The sequence below is a fragment of the Amphiura filiformis genome, chromosome 18 (assembly GCF_039555335.1).
Source record: "Amphiura filiformis chromosome 18, Afil_fr2py, whole genome shotgun sequence".
In the NCBI taxonomy this organism is placed as follows: domain Eukaryota; kingdom Metazoa; phylum Echinodermata; class Ophiuroidea; order Amphilepidida; family Amphiuridae; genus Amphiura; species Amphiura filiformis.
This window is the reverse complement of record NC_092645.1, coordinates 44,867,496-44,889,628: the sequence shown is the minus strand read 5'-3', so window position 1 is coordinate 44,889,628 and position 22,133 is coordinate 44,867,496. Positions and strand designations below refer to the sequence as shown.

General features: G+C 36.9%; 1 protein-coding gene across 1 annotated transcript in view; it reads right to left on the bottom strand.

Moving 5' to 3' along the window:
- Positions 1 to 307: 307 nt before the first annotated feature.
- LOC140139181 (WD repeat-containing protein 47-like) overlaps positions 308 to 22,133 on the bottom strand; it is a 47,829-nt gene continuing 26,003 nt past the window's right edge. Inside the window, exons 6-13 of the mRNA XM_072160961.1 lie at positions 20,345 to 20,441; positions 17,836 to 18,258; positions 13,283 to 13,443; positions 10,448 to 10,623; positions 5,859 to 6,023; positions 4,544 to 4,681; positions 3,620 to 3,838; positions 308 to 3,099 (exon numbers count right to left, since the gene is read on the bottom strand). Coding sequence (XP_072017062.1) covers positions 2,957 to 3,099; positions 3,620 to 3,838; positions 4,544 to 4,681; positions 5,859 to 6,023; positions 10,448 to 10,623; positions 13,283 to 13,443; positions 17,836 to 18,258; positions 20,345 to 20,441 — 1,522 coding nt within the window. The 3' untranslated portion in view covers positions 308 to 2,956. The remainder of the gene's footprint in view (positions 3,100 to 3,619; positions 3,839 to 4,543; positions 4,682 to 5,858; positions 6,024 to 10,447; positions 10,624 to 13,282; positions 13,444 to 17,835; positions 18,259 to 20,344; positions 20,442 to 22,133) is intronic.

Genomic DNA, 22,133 nt, shown 5'->3' with positions numbered 1-22,133 from the left:
ATGTTTTCCATAGGGGTGTGTGGATTTCAACTGGAAAAACGCAATCCTGATCTCAAGGGAAATAAGGCCAAAAAAAAAAGGTTTGTCTCAAAGCTCACAAGAAATTTAAAAAAAAATGCGAAATTCGATTTTTGCCGATTTTTTTTTGAAAAAACTATAAAAAATTTTTTTTTTTTTGAAAAAAAAAAAATTTCCGCTTTTTTTTTTTGTCAAATCGTGGGATTTTACAAAAACGCGCGCAAGCTTTGAGACGAACCTTTTTTTTTTTTTGCCTAATAACTTGCAATCAACAGCTAACAGCTAATCCACTTTTTCCAAAAATTTTATACAGGAGGAATCTTTGAGAACAGGAAACAGGACATCGCAAAATTTTGGAATTGGGCTATTCCTTTTATAATCCACACTACCCCTGTGGAAGATGTCAGAAATATCTTCCACAGGGGGAGTATGTTTTTCAAATGTAACTGGTCAGAGTTAATCATTTTGAAACCATACTCCCCCCGTATTATGGCTTTACCTATATCTTCCACAACTGGAGTGAGTATTTCAAATGGAAGTTACTCAATTGTCTATTCTACACAACTTACACTCCCTCTGTGGAAGACTTCAGCTAAATCTTCCACAGGGGTAGTGTGGATTTTAAATGGAATAGCCCATTATTTCACATCATGCACCATGATGAAACAAATCTCTTTGAAAATCTCTCCACAAATTCTTTATATCACAATCATCATTCACTTAGTGATAAAGTAATATTCAGATTTCCTTTTATAAATTAAGCGTACTGCTAGCCGTCCAGCACGTATTATTTTACACAAGGTCCCATGCACACGCTTAACGGCGTGCACGTATACGCAATGATTAAGCTGTCAAAGGAACCTTGGAAAAGATTATATGACGCAATTCTGCCGTTATATCGTCCTTGATTGAAACTTACTGAGACTGAAAATACAGAGCATTACTACAGAAAAACTTTGGCAGAAAAATAAAACTTATTCTCACCATGTCTCGGACATGTCTTATTTCAGTCAAATACAAAAACACATTTCAAACCAGTGTTACTCTGGGCTGATTTTATAAAAACAAACTTTGCAAACCATCTTAAGCCCCCCCCTCCCCTGGAAGGTATGACCTTAATCTTCCACACAGGGATTGTGAATGGAGTTACCTGAATGGTGACTCCATTTGAAATCTACACTCCCTGTGTGGATGATTAAGGTCATGTCTTCCATAGGGGGTGTAAGGACTTCAACTGGAATAACCCAGTTGTGGAATCTCTAGTTGTCCCTGTAATGGGCATGTCATACTAGCAGTCGTAGGGTTGGTCTGAACCCTGGAATTATGGAAACTTTCAGGCCTCATATCTGCTAAATTGTTGGTTAATGTACATAAAAGTATATATACTTAGAATGGCAAGGTCTTGATCAACTCATCTGTGAGGTCATATTTGGGCCAAAATGCCATTTTTGGCCCAAAATAACAGTTTTTGGCCCACTTCTTTTTCGTTAAACGTAACAAAAAAATTCTTTGGCCTAACTCTTTTTTAATTATTTTTTAGAAACTAGATACAAATATCTAGGAGCCATTTTTTTATTTTTTTGAATTTTGACCAACTTCACCAAAAATATTTGAAATTTGGGTGAAAATCAGGTTTTTATGATTTTTTTTGAAACTTCAGTATTTTTTTGACCATTTTTGGTGCAAATTTCTCAAAGTTGGTCGAAATTCAAAAAAATAAAAAAACGGCTCCTAGATATTTTTATCTAGTTTTAAAAATCAATCATAAAAAACATATTTTTTGGAATTTTAGGCCAAAAATGAGTATTTTGGCCCAAATTTGACCTCACAGATGAACTTATCAAGTCTTTGCCATTCTAAATATGTATACTTTTATATACTTTAGACCAACAATTTAGCAGTTATAAGGCCCAAAAGTTTCCATAATTCCAGAGTTCAGACCAACCTTAAAAATAGCTTGTAATCAAATGCTGGTAGCATTTTTTACAATCGCTACCAACCTCCAGTCATGGCTAGGAATGTAGCGAAAAAGTTGCCTTCAAGTCTACTAGTTGCAATTTGACGCTAGGACATGCGACTTATTGATTAGATATCAGTAATCGCTCTTCTGATAAGCGACGGAGGTTATGTCACAAAAACCCCACGCTCCTTGTGATTGCGAAGTATGATATGCCCTTAAGATTAACCATGGGTTTGAGCACCAAATGTTGTAAAAATTAATGAAATTTCACCCTAATAGGATCAGCATGAACAAAATAGCTATTAAGAGTTTTTTGTCTAGACCAAAAAAAAAACTTGTTTTTTTGCTGACAATTTCGCCAGAAACCTGCTGGCTTTATCAAAGCGTTGATGATGTTATTGATTGGAGCGGAAATTTTGACCGGATATTATTTTTTTACCGGGAGTACTCCTGTCTCCAACGTTGGTCTTGAATAGAGGATTGAAAATATGACTTAGAAAGAATGTCCCCTCGTCTCTGTTCATGGTGTTGTCTCCTCTCTTGCGAATCCATACTGATTCCTCGACCCATTTTGTCCTGCTGTTTTCTTCCCTATCAAGAATTGATGAACTATTCCCGTCTATTAAATGGTTAGTCCTTGACATGTGATCAGAAATACCCGATTTTTATTTCAGTAAGCGCTTCCTTTCCTTTAGACCAGAAAAGCAGAAAACTTATTTTATTTTATTTGGTCTTGACAAAAACTCTAAATAACTGATTAATCAACAGACCTGACGAAACCCCTTCAGTCATGTACAAAACAGGCTCAACTCTAAGACCCGGTCTAAGTAGCATATTTAGACTGGGTCTAAATTTAAATCCATACAAAAAACTTTCAAACTTAGCCCAGTTTAGACTTGGTCTAACTTAAACCACTATGATGCAAACAAATTGTTCCCGTACATGGCCAATAATCCCTACCACATATAAGCCAGCTGGTTAACTGTTATATGCCCACAACTTCACCGTTCTATCTGCGCTTGAACTGAGGAAACTGAAATGAGATGGATGCCAACGGCACTGGATGACTTTATCTTTGTGTTCCGCTACAACTGTAGTTGGTAACTGCTTTGTTAAGTCACCTGTGAAGAGAACGGAATAGAAAATGTTGATGATTAGGCAAAAAAAAAAAAAAGGTTTGTCTAAAGCTTTTTTAGTTTTTTCCATAAAAATCGGCGAAAATCAGACTTTTTCTCAAAATACCATGAAAAAAAAGTCGTGAATAAAAAAAAAAAAAAAAAAGCATTTCGCATTTGTTTTTAAATTTCTCGTGAGCTTTGAGACAAACCTTTTTTTTTTTTTTTGGCACATGATGTGAACCCGTGCACAGCATATCCATAGGCACTACCAGCAAAATTATTGGCTTCTAAGAACCATTTTGTTTGGCTACAAAGGAGGCTATATCATGTATTGAGCCAATCAGAGCTGTTGTAAGAATAGTCAGTAGGTCTGAAAGGGATTAAGCTTAAAATTGCAAAGAGATCTAAAAGCTCTATTTTGATTGGTTACTCAGAGGATTATATAATGTAGTAGAGCACATGGGTAAATCCACTTGAAATCTACAATGGATTTCAACTGGACTAGCCCATTCTTTATACATACCTTGCAAATCTGTCAACACAATAGTATTATCATATGACCCTGTCAGAAGGTAGTACGCATTGGGTGAGAATCGCACAGAACGGATATCAGATGTGTGAGGCTGGTATGACTGCACCACGCGTCCTCCGCGTATGTCGTACAGCATACATGTAGCATCCTCGTGTCCACTGGCCAGCAATCGTCCTGACGGGTCCACACATACAGATGCAGCAGCGCTACCTAAGAAATATAAATGAAAATAGGATGGAAAGTTGTTCAATTCTCATGCCATGGAAGAGAAATTACTATCCCACAAGTGGTTAGCATTGCATATTTATTAATTGACAGGGATGACAGATGTAGAGAACCAGTATATTATAACAATAATGTGTTGAAGCATTTTTAGACAATTATTTTACATAAGAGTATTTCCTGTAAACTATAACTGTTTTGCAATAGCTGAGTTTATATGTGACCCGTTCCGACAAAACCAGGAACAAGTAGCATTTTTGACATTTCATGATTTGAATAAAAATGTAAGCACGGGACATTAAGCTTTACCAAAATTATATACATAGCATCAATACGTTTCAAGATATGGATAATTTTGTAAATGATACCTTGATATTTTTGCCAAATTGCTAGTCTGTGTAATGTGCTAATTAGTACACAGGATTGAATAGGGATTATTATAGTTCAACTCTACAGGGGGAGTATGAATTTCAAATGGAATGAACACATTTGCAGCTCCATTTGAAACTCACTCTCCCTCAGGGGAAGATTCAGGTTGAATCTTTCTCAGAGGGTGTATGATATTCAAATGGAGCTGCCTAATGTACCGATTCCATTTGAAATTCATACTCCCCCTGTCATGCCTGTGGCAGACATTTCCAAATTCTTCCTCAGGGGTGGTGTGGATTTTAAATGGAATAGCGCAATTCTTACCTTTTCCTGATTCCGATCCCGGACTGCCAATAATTTGGATGCATCTAGAAACCCGTAAATCCCACATCCGCACCGAGTTATCTTGCGAGCCTGACGCCACTAATCCGTTGCCCCACGAGAACACGGATAACACATGACCTGAAAACAAACAAACATTTATGCCACATCAAATGTTACTTCACACTTTAGATATTACATTATAAATACAAAATCAGTGTAGGCACTATTTATAACCTGCAATTGGGGGGGTCCATGAAAAGTTCCATCATGCAGTGGCATAGGGGCAAGGGAGGGCAAATGTCCTGGGCATCTTCTTTAGGGGGCACCAAATCAACCAATTCAGTGTCACCTAGATCGATTCTGCGCCCCCTCCAAACAGTGAAAGTCAATTTTTTTGCACGCATTTCAAATTCGACTTGATTATAACCTAATTAGTGGTATTTGTGCAAATGAGCACAACATTGTTTGAGGAATGGGGGCCATTCTGTATCCTTGCCCCTGGGCGACAACGCTTTCCGAAGCTACTGCTACTACACAATAAACATGTGAAAGGGCCTTGCTGAGAACTATGGAGATTTACTAACTAGTGTTGATATAATATCAATTGATGTATCACCAGTGGCATGCACATGCTTTCTACAGTGGGGGGGGGGGGCACAGGTCCCGAATCCCCCACTGAATTTTTCCACATTTGGACATTTCCTGCGGATGCCACTGTTGACTACTGGTAGGACAAATGACCAGACATAGGAAAGTTGTCAAGTGTCAATAAACACCCCTGTACATCACAGTTGTTTGATGGGATCATTTATTAATTTTTCAAAGAAAACATCAAGTACAACCAAATTTTAGGCTTAAACAGCTAAAAGTGATATCACGCTAATGTATACAGATGCTTTTGAGTCATTTTCAACTTTAATTTTCCCTCTTTCACAAAATAATTCACCTTTATAGCATTTTTTAAAGCTTTTTCGGATATAAAATGTATCTTTTAATGACAAAATTGGTGGCGCTATTTAGTTACTGGAAATTACTCTTTCAAGCTTTTAATGCAAATAATTTCTTTTATTGTTTGACAAAATATGTTTATAAAATTTCCTTGTTGCTTGTTTCACCTATTCCAGCTGTTTTAATGGCAGTATTAATCACCCACCCCTTGCAAAGAAATATGATTTAGGATAAATAGCGCCATCTATAGTTTGCATTTAGTTAATAATGAAGCCAATTCTATATACATCAAACAACCGTGACATGAGACACTGGTGAGTAAAATGAGACTATACAATTGGGGGACTAAAATATTCAACTGACTTACCAGTGTGTCCAGACAATGCATTAATAGTTTGTTGTTGTACACAGTCTGTTATGCAGATATTACAGTCCCCAGCACCACCACTCACTAACATGGGACTGTGAGATCCAGCCTGGAACACAAGATCACGCACTGTACCATCATGGACGGTTAACTCTGTGTCTGGACCTGCACAAAATAGTACAAGATATAAATCATATAATTATCAGTGACTTGTATTCATTAAAGGAGCATTACAGTCACACTTTTTGATAAATCCCATTTACAGCCTTTGCGAGTACACCTGAGATGTCGTCATTTGACATCACGCCGACTTGCAATGCGCAGTAACGATGTTCGCTAAACAATGTGTGCTTATGTTTCAGAATTTTTGATCAAAAGCAGAGCGAAGTGTGACTTTTTGACTTTTTCAAGTTATTTCTAGTACAATAATTGTTGTATTTGTGCACTTGGTCTTATAGGGAGGGGATTTCCTGCTGAAAACTACTCCCGTTAGGGGCATGTTTTTATAGAAATAAGGGGGCATATTTTTACTAAAAACTAGTCCTAGAAGGGTCAAGCATGAGTTCCCAGAAAGTCCTTAAGAACCTCACGAGCTGCAGATATTGTCATGATATATCCATCTAAAAAGGAATGTTTCAAATACACATCTTCATTCAGTTTTCAAGATGATCCTTCGGGGTCTCCCCGTCAGTCCGAAATCCTGTCAGTATGAACCACGGCTAGTCCGAATTTTTAGGGTTAGGGTTCGGTTTAGGTTTAGGGTTAGGATTCCTAAACCCTAAAAATTTGGACTAGCGGTGGTTCGGACTGACAGGGTTTCGGACCGACGCGGTGTACCCAATCCTTCCACTGTACTTTGTAGGCATAACACAATCAAAGACCCTGAATTCGAGGGGGGAGGAGGTTCCTGTTCAAAGTCAGGGGCAGTTGCAGTAGACTGATGAGAAAACTGAAAACAGGATGTAGTACAACCTGGGCTTGATAATCCCAACAACTCAAAGACTGTGCATGTCTTTATAGAAACGTGTCAAACACTGATGCATTTCAAGCCAAAATTTGACCAAATTTGCAATTTGCATTGTCCTGTGAAAGAAAAAAGGATAACGGGATCACTTCCTGAGTGGATTACAAGTGAATATATAAAGCTTTCTAAAGATAGGGATCATTACTATTCAAAAGCACATAAATCCAATAATCCTCATGATTGGGCAATGGCTAGAAAATTAAGAAATGATGTAAATAAACTTAATAAAACATTAAAGAAGAACTATTGCAATGATGCTATCAATATTAATATTAATGATTCAAAGAAATTATGGGGTACTATAAGGAAATTGATTCCTAAAAATAAGTCTTCTGCTACTAATGTTCAGACTAAGGATGGTTTTACTTGTAATGATGCTGAAACAGCCAATCAGTTTAATAGTTATTTTACTTCTATTGGTAATACGTTGGCTGATAAGTTTAATGATGATGATTGTAATAATGTTTTGTCTAATACTGGGGATTACATGTATGAAGATTTTCAATTTGATATCATAACTCCAGATTTCATCTTTGATCAAATTTGTAACTTTGCAAACAATAAGTCTTCAGGTATTGATAACTTCAGTATTAAACTCTTGAAGATAGCTGCACCAGTAATTTGTCACCCCTTGCATATATTTGTAACCTTTCGATGTTCACATCTACCTTCCCAAGTGAATGGAAGAAAGCAAAGGTTACTCCTATATTCAAGAGTGGTGACAAAATGATGCCAGCAACTTTAGGCCGATCTCAGTTCTTCCCTGTATTTCAAAGATTTTGGAGCGTGCTGTACATGATCAATTGTATAATTATCTCACATGTAATAATATTTTGAATCCATGTAAATCAGGTTTTAGGAAGAATCACAGTACTAATACTGCTCTTTTAGATGTAACAGATCATATTCTCAATAATATAAACAATGGTAAAGTTACAGGTTCAATTTTCTTAGATTTAAAGAAGGCATTTGACACGGTGAACCATGACCTTCTTATTTCTAAACTTAAATCATATGGTATTAAAGGAAATGCAATTAATTGGTTTCACTTTCGTATCTTAGTGGTAGATCTCAGGCAGTAAATATAAACTCTACCCTTTCAGATTTTAAGGAAATTGGTATCGGTGTTCCTCAAGGTTCAATCTTGGGACCGTTATTATTCATTGTATTTGTTAACTCTCTGCCTGAGTCTGTAAATTCTAACTGTAAGTGTGTAATGTATGCTGATGATACAACTATTTTACTTAGTACATCTGATCCCAATATTCTGCAAAATGATCTTAATGCTAACCTGAATAACATTGCTGATTGGTTCCAGGCCAACAATTTAACTCTTAACATAAAGAAAACTAAACTGATGTTATTTGGAACAAGACAAGCTCTTCATAAGTTTAACAATGTTTCTCTTGTCTATGGAAATGAACAAATTGAAAGAGTGGAAAAGTTTAAATATTTAGGAGTTACCTTTGATTCACATCTATCATGGAATGAACATGTAAATTATTTATCTTCTAACATATCCAAGCGTATAGGAGTTATTAAGAGAGTAAAGCAATACCTGCCATGGAAAACTGTCAAGATGCTTTTGCACGCCCTTGTCTTTCCTCATTTTGACTACTGCAGTTCTGTTTGGTCCAATTTCAGTGCCTGTCACAAAAATGAGCTCCAAATTTTGCATAATAGGCTAGCCCGAGTTTTGCTCTCTGCAGACATTAGAACTTCAGTAGACAATATGATGAGGGACCTAGACTGGGTTAAACTTGGCTGTAGATGGGAGCATCAATTACTTATTTTAACTTTTAAATGTCTCACACAAATTGCTCCTAATTATCTTTCATCTCATTTTACTTTCACTCATTCTACACATTCCAAATGTACAAGGGGTCAGTCTCAAAACAGTTTGGTTGTTCCAATATGGAAAACCTCTTCTGGAAAGAAAACTTTCCTTTACAGATCTTCAGTTGCTTGGAACAATCTTCCTCCAAATCTTCGTACCAATTTTAATTCAATGAGTTTGGGTGGATTCAAAAATGCAATTGGTCTGCTTAAGTTTTGTATTTATATTTTGAGCTCAACATTGCTGCATTTTGTTTTGTATCATGCATGTTTGGTTCTTTCATTTTGTATAATATATATATTTCTTTTTTTGTTATTATCATGTTCATGTATTATGTATATATATAATTTTAATCAGGTCTTCCAGGGAGACCAGTACATTTGTATTGATGGAATTTCCTGAATAAATAACGAATAAATAAATAAAATAAAATAAAACAAGAAGCGGCTACACCCAGCCATGGATTTTAAACTCATGTCCAAGTTTACCCACACAAACAATATAGTGTAATATTAAAAAGTAACTGAGTTTCCATGAATATGATTTTAATGGAAATGAAGGACCCTTCTAATTCTCACTTTCACAATTATAATTTACACATAAAAATCATCAATTAATCGTATTTGGCAACAACACATCAGCAACTCACCGTCCATGTGACTCTACTTGTTAAATTTCATTAATATAATTTAGTCAGTTTATCGTTTGACCCTACAGCTATATTGTCACTGGGACTCCAAGCTATACAATAGATAGAGCCTTTGTCATGTCATTCAATATCAGTTCGGGGGCACTCGTAATAAACGGACGTCTTTGATTTCAAAGACGGGTCAGTGATTTCACATACGGGGGTCTGTGATATCACATACATCGAGCTTTGTTGACAGCTGGGCACTCGATGCAACACATCGGAACGAAGCTGAGTGTATTAGAATAAGATTTCCTATGTTTAGCAAATATCTACCTGTGCAAAAAGTATATCTATCTGTGCAAATTCTGACAAATGGTCCCAGAACACACTTAGATTGCAATGGCCAAAATCGAATGTTTTGAAGTAAAAAAAATCCCAATTTTACTATCCAATTCATGAATTGGATAGTAAAATTAGCAGGCACTCAACATGCTCAACTTGGGCTTGTACAACCCTGATAAGGCCTATACACAAAATTATTCCCACTGCGCTGGCACGTTCACCAAAATTACTAATATCGTTTGCGACTGGGTTTTGAAACTAGGGAGTATGTGATTTATGAGACGTCTCTGAAATATGATACTGTTATGTGACATGACGCTTCAAGAGTATTTGATATCAGAGACGTCTATGAATTAGCAGTGGAGTGCCCCCGACTGATATAAATCTATATTTGGTCATAACACATAAGTAACTCACCATCCATGTTACTCTTCTCTGGGTTGAATTTCATTAATTTGATCAGTTTATCATTTGACCCTGTAGCTATTATGTTGCCACTAGGACTCCAAGCTATACAGTAGATAGAACCTTTGTCATTTCATTCAATATAAATCTATATTTGGTCATAACACATAAGTAACTCACCATCCATGCTACTCTTCTCCGGGATAAATTTCATCAATTTGATCAGTTTATCGTTTGACCCTGTAGCTATAATATTGTCACTGAGACTCCATAATACAGTAGATAGACCCTTGTGGTGACTGGTGCTTGGTTCGATATAAATTAATCTATATTTTACACAAGTAACTCACCATCCATGTTACTCTTCTCCGGGTTGAATTTCATTAATTTGATCAGTTTATCATTTGACCCTGTAGCTATGATATTACCACTAGGACTCCATGCTATACAGTAGATAGAGCCTTTGTGGTGCTTGGTACGCTTGAAGAGTACTGTAGGCTGCTTTGGATCGTCACCTTGGGAATGGCTGGAAAAAAACAAGAAATAATATTTATAATGCTGGTCATACACACAGGTCCGATTGGGCTATTCCAGTTGAAATCCACACTCCCCTGTGGAAGATTTTGGAAATATCTTCCATAGAAGGAGAATGTTTTTCAAATATAATTGGTCAGGGTTAGTCATTTTGAAACCCATACTCCCCCTGTATTATGGCTTTACCTATATCTTTCACAAATGGAGTGAGTATTTCAAATGGAAGTTTCCCAAATGTCTATTCTAATGAATATATTATATTTGAAACTTATACTCCTTCTGTGGAAGACTTTAGCTAAATCTTCCACAGGGGTAGTGTGGATTTTAAATGGAATAGCCAATTGGGCTATTATAAGTTTCAAACCCATACAACTCCTATGGAAGACATGACCTTAATCTCCCATACAAGGGGTGTAGATTTCAGATGGAGTCATACATTCAGGTAACCCCATTTAAAATTCACACTCCTTGTGTGGAAGATGCAGGTCATGTCTTCCATATGAGGTGTATGGATTCCAACTGGAAAAGCCCATTGCCCATTTCTCTTTCTGAAGAATAATGGCAGATTTGGCAGAGTAATGGCAGGTTTTTTTTTAATTAATTTGAAATTCTCCTAGACAAAGAACTCACTGCTAATTATCCCATTGTAACCCATACGAAAACCGCATTCTTTTTAAAATGTAGTCTTGACATCTTTCGCCTAAACACAAAGGCACACAACACCGTAAGCTGTTAGACACAGGTGATAGAACAATAGGCTCTTGTGAATATGCTAGAATCCTCATGCAATACAAAGTATGGGGACTTTCCCAGTAAGTGTAGAATATTGAAAATTCCAACCTGAAAGATCAATTTTGACCGATATTTTAGCTAGTTTTTTGCACACGTAATCAGGTTTTTTTACCCCCTCCCTCTCTAATGAAAGAACTTTAGTTTATAGGATATTCCTTTCTTGCATTAACCCTAACCCAACTATCGGAAGGGAAAGATGAAACGAAAAAGGAGAGAAGATGAACAAAGAAGTCACTTAGCACCCCCGGGATTCGAATCTCTGACCCTCACATGCCATGCAGAAGATCATAGACCTGTACAAATGTAGCCATGGGGGTTGCGCTGACATGGCCAGTGATTCCCTGGGTGTATGTGACCCACTCTGACAAAACCAGGAACAAGTCATATTTTTGCCAATTCATAATTTAAATATAAATGTAAGTACTGGACAATATGATACCAAAATTATATAAATAGCCTTTAAATATAAACCTTTATATCTTTGCCTAATTGCTATTTTGAGAAATGCGCCAATTAGTTTCCTGCTTTACACAAAGTTGAACTGTTAATTATTGATTTTAAAATGAAACTCTTTGAAATAAGTGCTTTCAAGGATTTGAAAGTCCACTTCCTCCCACAGTCAATTACCATGAAATCAAGAATTTCAAAATTCAGATTTTTTATGGGAATATCAGCTTTAGAAGCTAAAAACATGTCTGGCGACTTGTTCCGGGTTTTGTTGGAGTGGGTCATATATGACAGCATTCAAGCTTTGACTTACATTTGGCGGACACACGTGTGAAAAAAATATTTAGGGGTGAAAACAGTCAAAATTCTTGATTGCTTAAATGTTTTTAGGGTAAAATGTCACATATTTTCAGATTTTGGCACTTAAAACCCCTTATTTTTCACTGATTTTGAGAAAAATTCATTTTTTGGTCCAATTTTGGCAAAAAATGGCCATTTTGGGGTGACAAAAATTTTGACTTGCTAATTTCCTGTGAGTGTATGAACATGAAAACTACTGAGTAGTGCCTAAATTTTTATGCTAATTATGTGACAAAGGTACATTTGTGATATTCAAATCATTAAATGGGATAAATCTGTTTCTTTATTTTTGTAACAGGGTTAGAAAGATGGGGGTCAGGGTGACAATTGATTTGGGAAAAAAATGAAATTTTCGCCTAATTTTGAGCTTGAAAAAGCCGTAACTCCTCAATGGTATGACCTATTGAGATGCTTTTTGTGTCTTTATGTTCAGTATTTCACTAGCTAAATAGTGGTGTAAAACTTGACACAGTTGAATGTACTGACAAAAATTAAAGTAGTAATATGTTACCCCTACCCCTAACATTTGGCAGGTGTGAAAAAAATAAAGTTTTCATAAAAAAATAAGTCCTTCAAAACTGTGAGGTTTAAGGCTAAACAAATATAAACTTGCTATAGCCAAGACCTCCCTCTAGAGCAAGTTTATGTTTGTTTAGCCCTGAGAGTCCCAGTTTTGAAGGACTTATTTTTTTTTTTTTTTTTTTCGCTCAAATTTGAGGGCTTCGGGCAGAAATATGCCTGTACAGTGCTATGGGGAAAATTTTCAAGTTGACAATTATGCATTTTTTATGTCAGATTCAGTTTCTACACAAAATTTCACCCCAGAAAATGTTCCTTTAAGTAGGATATCTTTCACTTTAAGTTCCCACCATTATGTCCGCCAAACGCAAGTCAAAGCTTGAACGCTGTCATATATGACTTAGGCTGATTGCATCATAGCATCACGTGGAATGCATGCATGGGCAGTGCTTTTCATAGTGAGCTTTAGTGAGTTTCAGTAGGGTTAGGGTTAAAGAGTGAAATGGTTATCTCAAAAGTCAAAAGAATTTTACCTTATGTTTGACACGTCTGGATACAAACATACTCTCAGTGTTTTGGAATTAGCACCAACTGCATACATTGACCCAGTGGGGTCAAAGGTCACAGCTCGTATCGCTTGGATATCTTCAAGCATGGTCACTGGTACGTAGTCTGGTTTTCTTGCACTGTTGATCTGAAATAGGATGAAAAATCTTGTTTAACTTTAATGCTGTTCAAGTGCTATTTCAAAAGAGCATGATATTTTTGTAAGACAATAAATGCCCTCGAAACCTTTTAATATACTTAATGTAGCTTGTAATATGCGAGACCCATAACATCCTGGATCGTACATGTAATAGAATGATGTACACACAAGTTGGGTGTAGCACCCATATGAAAAGCCCTTTTCGTATTGTGCGGCTACAGTCTCTAGTAGAGAAGAACGGCCCTTGTTCACATTTTGAGAAGGTGCACAGTGTGAACACGGAAGTGGGGTTCTGATTGGCTGATTTTATCATCTGACAATCATATCAAACCGATAATCTGATTGGCCAATTACGCATCAAAGTGTTGGTCAGCACAGAGTGTCGTTCTTGAATGGAACACAAAACTCTGTGTATGTTGTACATTAACAGGCTCTAGCGTCACTCGGAGCAATATACTGCCGTACTTTTCTGGAAGCTAGTACAATGCATGGTTTAGCAAATTTAAGCAAGCCTAAGTTTTGACTGCAATGATGCACGCAGTACTACAAAGTAAAAACTTAATAATTATTTGTTTTTAATATTTTTTACCTTTCCTTCACAAGGCAGTATGCATATATCATAAAGGGGCAGCTTTAAATCCTGTGCATTCGCTCAAAGTGCATATTTGCAGGACACAACAAAATACCTTCACAACGAAAAAAGAACACTTATAAAAGAGAAACTTTACTTAACACAAGCTTGTAATCAAATACAACAGCAAACCAATGATTAAAAAACAAAGAAAACCAGAGAAATACAAACATGCATAATGATATAGAATAAATCCACAGCAAAAAGAAATGTACGAACCTCCTACTTAATAGATGATTACTTACACATCTCTAGTTTGCTTGTGATAAAAGTTTAAATTACATGCACTAAAATGTTGAAAACTGATTCAAAATATGAGAAAGGGAGGGAGAAATAACATGTAAATTCAAGAATATCAAATAAAACTACTATTAAAGCCCATTTTGTGATCCACAACATTATCCCCCTCAATTTGTTACAAACTTACCAAGATTATAATGTTATCTGAAACATTTGTATAGTATACAGTGCGCAAAAGAATTAAGGTACCAGTTATGGTCACCCAGGATATCCTAAATTGGAACCAGCAGCCAGCCATTAGCTGCATCTTTTAGCTCGGATTTAAGACCTCATTTGTTGAAATTGTTCAAGAAATAAAGACACGATGATCCAAACACCCAAGGAAGATGCAAATTCAAAAGTTGCATTTTGCTCCATTGCATGCCCTATTGATTTGTACACAAAGCATTCTTGAACAAGAGAACTATAGTCTGCCTCGTCTCAAGTTGAGAGTAACGCCATGTTGGATTTCATGGTGTAGAATCAAATCGCATGCTAAACCTAATCCTATGAGGCGCGTCGCCGTGTATACACGTAGAAGGGCGACTTGTCATTTTGACATATTTGTCTTTGTTTTGGATATACAGGGGTGAACATAACTGGTGCCTTAATTCTTTTGCGCACTGTATATCAGTACGACAGCAACTTCGTGACCTCTTTTGTTCGACAGAAAATTTATACGGGTTGGTGAACACGGGTTACGTAACACAATGTTGAAATTTTAGCCGGCAAACGCCTTTTATCGAAATAGCTCCAGAAATGGAAGACACGGGTCGTATATTGCTCCATTTGTGTACCCTGACCTTAGATAAGATATCAAACATTTGTGTAAAGCAAGAAATAACGTGTAAAAGTTGAATTAAATGGAAAATAAAGAAGCTCGAACATGTCCAAAGTAGCTCGGAAAATGAGAAAAATTGCATGTCACAAACACAAAAATGTTCATATCATCAAGGAAGAAAAAGCGCCGGAATCAAAAATGGGTGTCATGTTATAGTATAACTAAAGTTAGCTTGCCTGAAAATTTCGTTGGGGTATATTCTTAGTCGTATATTGAACATGTTGAAATGTTTATCTTTGTGCGTGACTACTGTCACGCGATATATTGTACGGACGATGTTTTTCCTGCAAAGAAACTTTCATTGTCAATTGTCCATTGTTGGTTATTTACCTTGAAAATAATACTCCCAACGTTCAAACAATTTTAAAGTCAGCATAAAGGTTTGTGTTACATTATTTGGACGGTGTTAATTCATTCCAGAAATAAAATACACGAGTGAGCCACTGAGTGGGAATAACATTGATATTATTGTCACCGAATCTATCATATCTCTGGGTATGGCTCTAGTGGTAAATACATGTATTTGGAAGGTCGATCTTGGTTCGAACCCCGCTAGCACCTCTCTTTGATTTTTGATTTGATTTTAACTCATATTTTTAAATCCTATTTTTCATATTTTTATTAAAGCCATAATATACGATTTCAGGCAAATTTGAAGTTTTGTTATTCCAAAAATTATAACAATATTTATAATATTACTAAATAACTGTCAGGAAGGTTTTCACGTTACATTTGAAGCAGAAGTAGCGAGATAAAAATGAAAGAAAACACTTAATATCTTGACCGCTTAACTGTGGTGTTCTATGGGGATTAGTCTTAATAAGACATCAAAGTTAGTTGCTCTATCTAGACAACGAACTTGGCTGATTCCAATTAGGTGTAATCCGAGGTGTAAGTTGGACATTGTGTAAAAATTACAAATATAGGCCCTACCAAAATATTAGGTTTGAAATTCGTGCATCTCATGATTTGATATGTATGCATAAAAGCTCATAAAATATGTTGCCGATAGGGGAGGGGTCTAGTCCAATTAAAAAATCGTGAAAATCTGTGTTGACGTTCCTTTATTTGATAGGCCTATATATATTCTTGAACTTTTAAAAATTACTTAAGTTTGACTTGCTTTATTTGATTATTTCATATTGAAAGCTACTGACCCTAAATGCATTTTTTTTTAAAAGATATCAACTCGAATGTAGGTTTAGGCCTAAACATGAACAAGAAATAAATCATGAAAAAAGTGGGCCTTCAATCTGACATTCATTAGGCCTATATTAAAAGGGAGAGGAAAAAAGAAAAGAAAAACGAACAGAAAAATTCCACATGATCGATAAGATTACATGGGAATCGAACTCTCAACCTTCCGCACTGCACACTTTCGCTCTGTCCACTAAGCCATCGCATCTTGTTCTGGCAAAGGGTATTCTTTTGCCTTCTTATTTCTCGTTCAACATGTTCAAGGATCTCACTCAACAACAATCTTTTCAAAACTGCTTGTACTTCAGTTAAATGAGATGATACTACCTTCTTTGACGACTACAATATTTTGATATACAATAGAGTATTTTGCATTTATAAAATATATAACAATAGATGTTTTTAATTGCTATATTAATCAATATAACATGTATAATAGACAGCGCCGGCTGGGATCCATTTCGTGAAGCATCGTGACACTTGCAACGCGGCGCTTACGACACGAGAACTCAAAGAACGCAACTTTTCACCCTACAACTAGGTTATTCCACCGCTCATTTTCGCTGAAATTTTAATACAAGCTCAGGTTAATTAATTTTTATCATAACAGAAAAGCATTAGACCGGCGTTTCCTCAAAGCTGTAGATATAACCATTTTAGTGATCGTGACATGCATTTTCTCTCATTTTTTAGGCTACTTCGCGCATCAAAAGCATTCATTTTTTCCACAATAATTCAACTTTTACACGTTATTCTTTGCCTTATACTCATATTTCATATCTTCTCTATGGGCTCAATATGGAAATGACGGGAGCAACGACTCGTGTATTCCCTTTCTTTTATGTTTTCTGAAAAACCGTATTTGCCACCTGATTGTCAACATTGCGTTACGTAACAGCAGAGGTCACACCGGTAAAAATTACCGGAAGTGAGCTAATAAGTTGCTGTCGTACTGTATGCCTCATCTTCCCAGTAGATTTCGTTATCCATGGATTGGAAGGAATCCTGAATTTGATGTCAATTTTTAATTTTGTTCTGATGTTATAGATGAGTATAATACAGACTGTAGAAATTGTCAATATTTGAACTAACTAATTGAACTAACCTTTGATATACTGAAATTCTAATGCAAGTCAGTATTTTGAGACTTTGTCAGTAAAATGCTTGTTTGTATTTGCTTATATTCTACAGTGGGCTATTCCAGTTTAAATCCATACACCCCCTATGGAAAACATGACCTTCATCTACCACATAGGGAGAGTGAAATTTCAAATGAAGTTACCTGAATGGCAAATCTGGAGCGTTGCAGAGTAACGTCAAAGAAGAAGAAGAAGAACTCCATTTGAAATCTACACCCCCTGTGTGGGAGATTAAGGTCATATCTTAAATAAGGGGTGTACGGATTTCAGCTGGAATAGCCCAAAGTATTCACCCTTTGTAACAGAAAGCCTTCTTCCTCTGGGGACAGCTCGTCAGCTTTAGGTGACCTCTCATCCAACGCATAAATCCCACTCTCAGATGATTTATCTTTCGTCTCGTACAGATGCGACTGATTGTGAGATAACGGCTGGCCCGGCTGTTGCGACGTCGACAAGACCGGGGCTGGACTCACATAGGTCACATTAATAAGATTACCCCCTAGGATCTGACCTCCGGAAGTATCCAGTCTTTGCGAAGAGGATGGTGCCAATGCTGATGTGGCGGGGGTGAACTTTGACCCCGGATATATGCGGGCGGGTAAGACCGGCGAGGCTTCCGGTTCTGGGGTTGAGGTAGGGTTAAATCTGGAGACTTTGGGAGTGCTGGAATTTACAATTCCCGGAAGGTGGGGGTAATGTAGGAAATGGGGTGTATCCTAAATGCAGAAAAACAAGGGAAGAAATGGTCAAATCAACACAATTAATACAAGGTATATGGGTCAGTATATAGTTTGACATTTTGCATGCATTTCCGTTGCAACAACGATACGTTTTTCATGCTGTTACCATTTTCTGTTGTCCACAAGAATTTTCTGCTTAATTGATTCGTTTGGGGCTTGGATCTCATTATTTATTACATTGTCGCTGTGACATATGATGCATCAGAACAAATGTGGTATGGCAAAATTGCCGCTGGATTTGTTGCCATGGAAAACATACAGAAAGCATTGAACCATATACTGACCCTCAGAAAGTTGAACTCCACATGGTCCTGGCACATATATCCTGTCACACTTACCAATATACACACTTATGATTATCGGGTAATGCGAGTTGCATCAAGCAATGAAATGCTGGTATGCTTTGATCAGATCCAAACAGCCAATCAAGGCCCTACAGACTCATTCAACTTTGTTTCTCCCCCGGGGGGGGGTACTCAAGTTTGGTTTTGGTAGGGACGTGCCGCTGAGAATTTGAAAGTGGACCCATAAATATACCAATTTTTCAAGAAATTTGGACCCATTTATATACCAAAAGTCAAAATTTTCGCCAAATTTAACCCAAATTGTCTTAGTTTTTACAAATTTTCCCAACATTTTGGGAAAATTGTGAAAATTTTGGCTAGATTAAGGAAAAATTGGGCTATTTTCCGAAAAAATTGAGAAAATTTTGAAAAAAGGACCCATTTATATACCAAAATAGGCTTTAAAAAAGGGGTCATTGATATACCAAAAGGCTGAAAATGCTACCCATATTTGCGGCACGTCCCCGTATGGTCATTTGTACTGAGAACCCCCCCGGGGTTTCTCCTCTACTTGGTAGTGGCATAGGAGTGCACTACACTAAATCCTTCCGAATTTGGTGTAACCCTTCATAGTTCCGATAAAAAATAGCGCCTATGCGAAATATATCGGCGCCCCAAGGGAACCAAATTTGAGTGACTCTTGGTTATTTTGATAAAAACGATAGAATAAGAGCTCAACATTACAAATCTGTTCAGAACATGTTCCGAATCGAATGTACATGGGCAATAGGCCCTCGGAACAATATCATGGCCGGAACTGGTAAGGAGGCGAGAGTGTCGGCTGAAATTCGGGATGGCGCTGTTCAGGAGTTCGTATCTCTTAAGCTTGTCTCAACTTGTCCCAAAAATCAAATTTAAATAAAAGTTTAATCTTTATTTAAGGCGTTGATTCGATCAAAATATTAAAAATGTTGTTACATGGGGTAGAAAAACAAACTTACTTTCTTGTATTTTCCCGTGTATTTCAATGGGACGATTATTTAGTGGTGTGCGCCCATAGGTGCGTAGTTTGCTTGTTCCAATACCCAATTGCACGCATAAAGTTAATCGAGCACTACGAGCAGAGGGTACACCCACATGTACAAGGACAGTTTTTCGGACGCTTGCGTCCCAATCACAAAAAAGGAAATGTAGTCACTACTGAATTTGAGGTCAACCACAGTGTAGCTGCAAGGGTGACAGGAGTGTGACTGGACCTACATGCACATCCAAGTATACAAAACAATGAGATACACACAGTGTCACAACTGACATTTTCAGTAAATTCCATAAACATTGCGTTTATTTGGACCATTGATGTCATCACATCGTTAAGCTTTGTTGCTGCGCACTTCACTGTGGTGAAATAAATGCACAGTAACGATGGTCTCTAACAATGTGCCCATCAGTATGACGAAATCAGGTCTAAATGCAACGGATTATGGGACTTACCAAAAAGGCCCGTTAATTTTTCTTGATCACTGTTACACCGCGATGCTCAACAGTAAGTGTATGGTATCCTTTTGGCTATTCCAGTTGAAATCCATACACCCCCGATATGAAAGACATGGCCTTAATCTCACACACAGGGGGTGTGAATTTCAAATGGGGTGACCTAAATGGGTTACTCTATTTGAACTCTACAACTCCTGTGTAGGAGATTAAGGTCATGTCTTCCATAGGGGGTGTATGGATTTCAACTGGAATAGCCCATTGTTCTGAACCAGAGCTCAACTTACACTGGACACAGATAACCACTCATGCTTTATAAAAAACAGGGCCTCGATTTCGTCTTGGTTTGCGAGAATCAAAATCCATCGAGAGTCGCTGCACTTACTGAATGATACAATGAGAGAAGTTGATTCTCGCAACCAAATCTTACAAAATTCTGTGATTCTCATCGAAATCTAGGCCCTGAAAACCCTATCTAAACAGAGGGAAACAATTCAAGAGAAATTGAATTGAAAAAGATTTCAAAGTAAACTTTCATGCAGAGAAATATGTCCACATTTTCATGAAGACATGCTGGCGCTAGGCAAATGAGGCTCAACAGTCACATGGGTATACATGTGTTTTACCCTACAACTTAAACTTATAAGTTGTAGGGTACATTCTCGTAAACTCTTTAAATGGCAGCACGGTAAACTACATACATGTAATGCTGTGGTATTAACAAAAAGGGTACATGTATACCATCTGTGCTACAAAGGGTGTCCCACTGAGACAAAAAGCGCTCACATAAGTAGTTCCGCTCACAGACACCCCCTGTATCAATCTCATAATGCCTAGTGCCTTTAGGTACATGCCTCAATGACTTCAAATATTTTCAAGCAAACTAGTAAAAGATCAAACATTGTTCTCTTGTACAAGTTTGTTTCTAGAACTATCGCATCAACAACTGTTCTTAAAGACAACATGAACAAAATTCAATTTCTTTGAATGAGATTCATATATCAGAGATTCAATGTCCAAGACAGAAATTAACATCGATTATATATTCACTTCAGATTCATGTAATGGAACATTTTGATAACTAAATAGCTCTGATATATTTACCTTTCAGTCTTGAAGCATTGAATTATGCTTATATGTGACATGATATGCTCCATGGGGCACAGTGACATCGCCCCGATCTCTTCATGGTATAAATCGCCATGGTAGGTTGAATCCACAGCCAACCATGGCCATTTTATTCGGACCTTATGAGATGTATAATTAGCGAAGTGACCTGACTAAGGCTACTGATAATAGACGGTGTAATTGATTTCTCGCTGTGTGAGTAAGCTTGTATACGACATCATTGCGGTCAATGGTTACTACTCTCCACTTGAGTGAGTGCCGCTATAGCCTAGTAGTCCATACACATGATACAGGACCAACGCAATATAAAATTAGAGTTTTGGTCAAATTTTGAGTTCAAAGCGCACGGCCAATTTTCAAAGCGCACGCTAACGACTATCATATCTGTTCAACACGTATTTTCAAGTGTATGAGACCACATCTGGTTTCTTGAGAAAAATTCATTTACGGGAGATATTCATCATTTTCTAACCCAGTATCCGAAGATTTTCGTCTGATATCAAAATCGTGCATAGCAATTCACGTGTATCGATCCCGTGTATTCATTTTAATGTCACTGCTGCACCAAATAATTATTAGCCAGGCGATGTCGGTGTGTGGGGGCCAAAGGAGGCATTTTGAAAATTTGAGTTACTATAATTATTACTTTATAAACATTTTAAAAGCTATCATATACTGAAAACACCAAAGGTCTAGCATAATTACATGTAGTTCCAAAGTTTTATTATATCTAGATGTGGTTTTTAGCATTTTAGCATCGTTTTGCTGCAGTAGGGGTAGAGTGTGTGCTAAATAATGGAAATTTAAAAATCCCTCATCACTTTCCGGAGCAGTTTCAGATGCGCTTGCAACAATAGTAATTTATTTTAAAAGATTTTTATTTCACAATATTATATTATATGCTGCAGTAATTCATTTGGAAGTGGAACATGTTTGATGTTTGAATAA